The sequence below is a fragment of the Wasmannia auropunctata genome, unplaced genomic scaffold (genome assembly GCF_000956235.1).
Source record: "Wasmannia auropunctata unplaced genomic scaffold, wasmannia.A_1.0 LD335634.1, whole genome shotgun sequence".
Taxonomy (NCBI): domain Eukaryota; kingdom Metazoa; phylum Arthropoda; class Insecta; order Hymenoptera; family Formicidae; genus Wasmannia; species Wasmannia auropunctata.
In genome coordinates, this window is record NW_012027256.1 from 1,550,850 (window position 1) to 1,554,986 (window position 4,137).

The 4,137-nt window shown below is 31.6% G+C and overlaps 1 protein-coding gene and 1 pseudogene across 3 annotated transcripts in view; one reads left to right on the forward strand and one right to left on the reverse strand.

Annotated features, from left to right (window-relative positions):
* The window catches only part of LOC105456594 (GTP-binding protein SAR1b), a 3,504-nt gene extending 1,514 nt beyond the window's left edge, over positions 1-1,990 (forward strand). For all 3 annotated transcript variants that reach the window (XM_011700765.1, XM_011700766.1, XM_011700767.1), the window contains exons 4-6: positions 241-306; positions 384-619; positions 731-1,990. In XM_011700765.1, coding sequence (XP_011699067.1) covers positions 241-306; positions 384-619; positions 731-847 — 419 coding nt within the window. In that variant the 3' untranslated portion in view covers positions 848-1,990. The remainder of the gene's footprint in view (positions 1-240; positions 307-383; positions 620-730) is intronic.
* Positions 1,991-2,355: 365 nt separating this feature from the next.
* Positions 2,356-3,760, reverse strand: LOC105456603 (annotated as a pseudogene).
* Between the last annotated feature and the right edge of the window lie 377 nt (positions 3,761-4,137).

Consider the following 4,137-nt stretch of genomic DNA (forward strand, 5'->3'; position numbering starts at 1 on the left):
CGTCTACGAAAAAAATTAGCTAGATTAATATATTACTTTTGAAGATTGACATAATCAAAGATTCTTTAATGAAATTTTATATAGGCGCTTGAGGTAGAATTAATTTGAATTTTGGTTAAATATTATAAAATATTACATTATTAAATTACATTATTAGAGTTTGCGCGGAATATATATATATATATATATATATATATATATCTATTATGCTGCAATAATAATTTATACTTTATGTTCTAGCATCTGAAGAATTGTCTATCGGAAATATGAGATTCACAACCTTTGATCTTGGGGGTCATACTCAAGGTATGCAAGAGAAATGATAAGAGATCTTGTGTTTCATATTAGTTAAGCAGTTGCTCACACATTTGCAACTTGTGCAGCACGTCGCGTATGGAAGGATTACTTCCCAGCTGTCGACGCGATAGTGTTCCTTGTCGACGCCAGCGACAAAACAAGATTACCAGAATCAAAAGCCGAGCTGGATGCGTTGCTAACTGACGAGCAGCTCAGTGCATGTCCGGTTCTCGTGCTAGGCAATAAAATTGACAAACCATCCGCGGCTTCTGAAGATGAACTCAGAAACTTCTTTAATCTATATGGACAAACAACAGGAAAGGTACACATTCCTTGCAAATCAGAAAACAGTGATCTGCTGTATTAGTTACAAGAGCTACATTAAGTGGATCGATAAAGTTTTTATTTAGAGATACGATTGTAAATTTTTTAGGGTAAAATTGCTCGCAGCGAGATACCCGGCCGTCCGCTGGAGCTGTTCATGTGCTCAGTCCTGAAGCGACAGGGATATGGGGAAGGCTTCCGTTGGCTTGCACAGTATATCGATTGAACGTACATATTACTATACATGACAGATTCTCAACAGTTTCATCATACATTTCCCTTTCCTGTGGTAACGGTGCCGCTACCGGGACTGTAATCTTCACATGAATTCAACAGTAGGAGAGGACCGTTTCATCGAAAAAGGAAAAAAACAAGGAACAAGCAGTAATCGAAATTTAAGACGATTTTCACAAATAGAGACACCGAGACGATTATTCTCGAGAACATATTGTATGTACGCGCGAGGGATAGGACAGATTTCCTTTCTTTGACGCTGGTACACGATAAACTCGACGAACGTCATCTCTTTTTTTTTTTTTTTTTTTTTTTCCCGAATACTTCGAGCTCCGTACGGATTCTATGGAAACCTATCATTTTGCGAGTCATATTAGGGGAATGATCATTGATACGTGCTGAAGAATGAAATAAAAACATTTTGATAAAATAAAACTAATAAACTATTTAAGAATTCCAAGTGTTTTGTAGATTTATTTTTAGTGACGTTAGACTCAAAGAGAAATAATGCAGAGTAATATATCGTATGCAATCGTAAGTGTCGCTTTTCGAAAGTTGAGAGCTTATAGTACGTAAATTATGAAGATTTAGATTGATTTGTTTAACTATAGTACTCTCTCCACATGTGCTCTTTGCTTTTCGTTTCATTAATTTAAAATTTAATATTTATCACTGAATCACTGAACGACACTGCTAAATGACGTTTACTTTTATGTTGTGTTTTTATTTATAGTCTTGCATTTGTGCCAATATTTTATATTCTTTGAAATTTATCATTTAAAAAGTGCAGGATATGTTGTATGGATAATTTTCCCTTTTGGTAATAGTTACGAAAATCTATTAAACCAATTGAAATTATTAGATAGGACAATTGTATCGGTTTTTTTAGCTAATTGTGAAATCGCGTATCATAATTAACAGCTGCTATATTGTTTAAATACTACGGCATATATCATGCTTGATATTCCAGAATAATCTTCAATTATACATATGTAAATTAAGTTACTGTTATAAGTTGAGGCTGTTCATAACTTACATAGATAGCGGGAAAATTTTGTTAATTTGTTGATGGTAAATCTAGTTTATAAATCCTGAAGAGTTGCTTCCAAAATAAAAACAAAGTTACAAACACGAATAAATATTTTTACATGATAGTACTTAGGTTGTAAGTATTTATTTTTTTTTTTTTTCATTTATATTACACCAGTAAAATATGGTTGTTTTTTTTATTTTACACAATTGTAAAATAAAAAAAAAGTTCATCAAAATAATCTCTGATAAATTAGCTTACGGTATAATCTGTTGCGAAAATATAGGCGATTAAAATCTAAAAAAAAAAAAAAGTCAACAGTTTTAATATAAATTTCAATCTATACAAAATTAGGATATTAAAATCAAGTCTTTAGGAATTTATTTTCATATAATAATGTATCCGCAATACATATAAAAAAAAAACTTGATTTCTATCTTGATTTCATATTCGTTGGTACACAAGTGTAATTCTTTCTCTGCAGGAAGTGCTGCGAATCGTTTATTTACATGTTCATCCGTTACATCAGTCAAGGATATCGGCTTCCACATTGGCTTTTTATCTTTGTCGATTAGGAGAACTCTGATAATTAAATTGAAATATTGAAATAAGAACAAGATTTGTACGACGCATGCTATCTTGTATTACCTTCGTAAAAAAATCACGATTTCTTATGGCGGTATAGGCCAATCTATATTCGATTTTTAAACAATCCCCTAAGGATTTTCCTTTTGTTTCGTCGAACGCTTTCTTGGTTATTTTGAGAGAAGACGGAGACATTTTGAATAGAATGTCTATGTTTTTTTGTGCTCAGTCAGAATTATCCTTCTTTAGCCTTTATAAAAAAAAATTACATTACTGTATTATAAATGAAAAAATATTAATTCAAAGTGAATATCTCTATTTTACCTTTTAATTATCTCTTCCATGGATGAAGCAGAGAAACAATTTTCTATCTGCGACATATTCGGTGCCAAGCTGAATTCATGATTTAATAATTTCGGTTGATATTTGTTTAAAACTGATTCAATGTCGACTTTGCGTAACGTCAATAAATCGCGTTTTAAATCCGCGAGTTTCTCCGATGGTACAAAATACGTCGCGATTTCAACAAGGAGAACATCGATACCTTGATAAAATTTATATCTATAAATGTACATAGGTATATATATGCATAGAATTCTCAATATATAAATGAATTTCAACAATTACCTTTCAATCTGTGCCCTGTCAAGCCTATAGGTAGATACCTAGTTTACCCTTCAATCTAGGCAGAAAATAAGTCGCGCCGACATCAGATCACCCTATTATCGTTTCCGGTATAGCAAAGACGGTTCTTTCTGTGACAATTCTGTATTTGCCGTGTACAGATAGTCCAACACCGCCTCCCATTGTTATCCCGTTGATGATGATAGCAATATAAGGCTTCTTATATGTTGCGATCAAGTGATTTAAGCTAGAAGCAAAAGAAAAAGATCATTTTGCTCACATAAATAGACGAAAGATGCATTTGTTTTTGAACAGACATTTGTATGTGCGTAAAATCATTTGAACTTTTGGAATTTTAAGTAAGTGAAATAAATAAAAGGCAAAGGATGCGAAAGATAAGATGAAAATTAATATGAGGTACAAAGAGAAGTACAGAGAAATAAATTTAAAAGTAAAGGATTGTATGAGATAAGATAGAAATGAGATGTATGCATAAGAAAAGGTTTAACTAAATCTTTTCATAATAAATGTTAGAAGTAGTAAAGATTCTTCATCTTCATAAAAGCGAAAGAATGATTGACTACTGCGTCATAACTTACTGTATGGCAAATGTTGCCACATCCTATTTGCAGAAACTATTACACTTGCTCCTAATTTTTTCCTCATTGTACGCAAGACCTTATCTTGAATAATAATTATTCTCTTCATTAGCTTGATTTTGATATTCATGGGCCCTAGCGATCCAAAATATTCCAATTAAACAACTGTCAGACGACCAGAAAAATGATCCTATAAACCTAAAGTCAGTTTTATATATTATCATATAAAACTGTTTAAAAAACACATTTTGCATTCTCTTATTAATCTGAATGTTATTTCTTACACTATGCAAAAATTTGCAAATGTCTGCATAATAAATAAAGGTAACAAAAGTTTTTATAAGATAAGTATTATATCTGCAGTTCTTTAACAAAGAAATTTTCAGAAATGTTAAAAATCATTTCTTCTTTTGTAAGATTTACAAATGGCCATCATGTTATCTC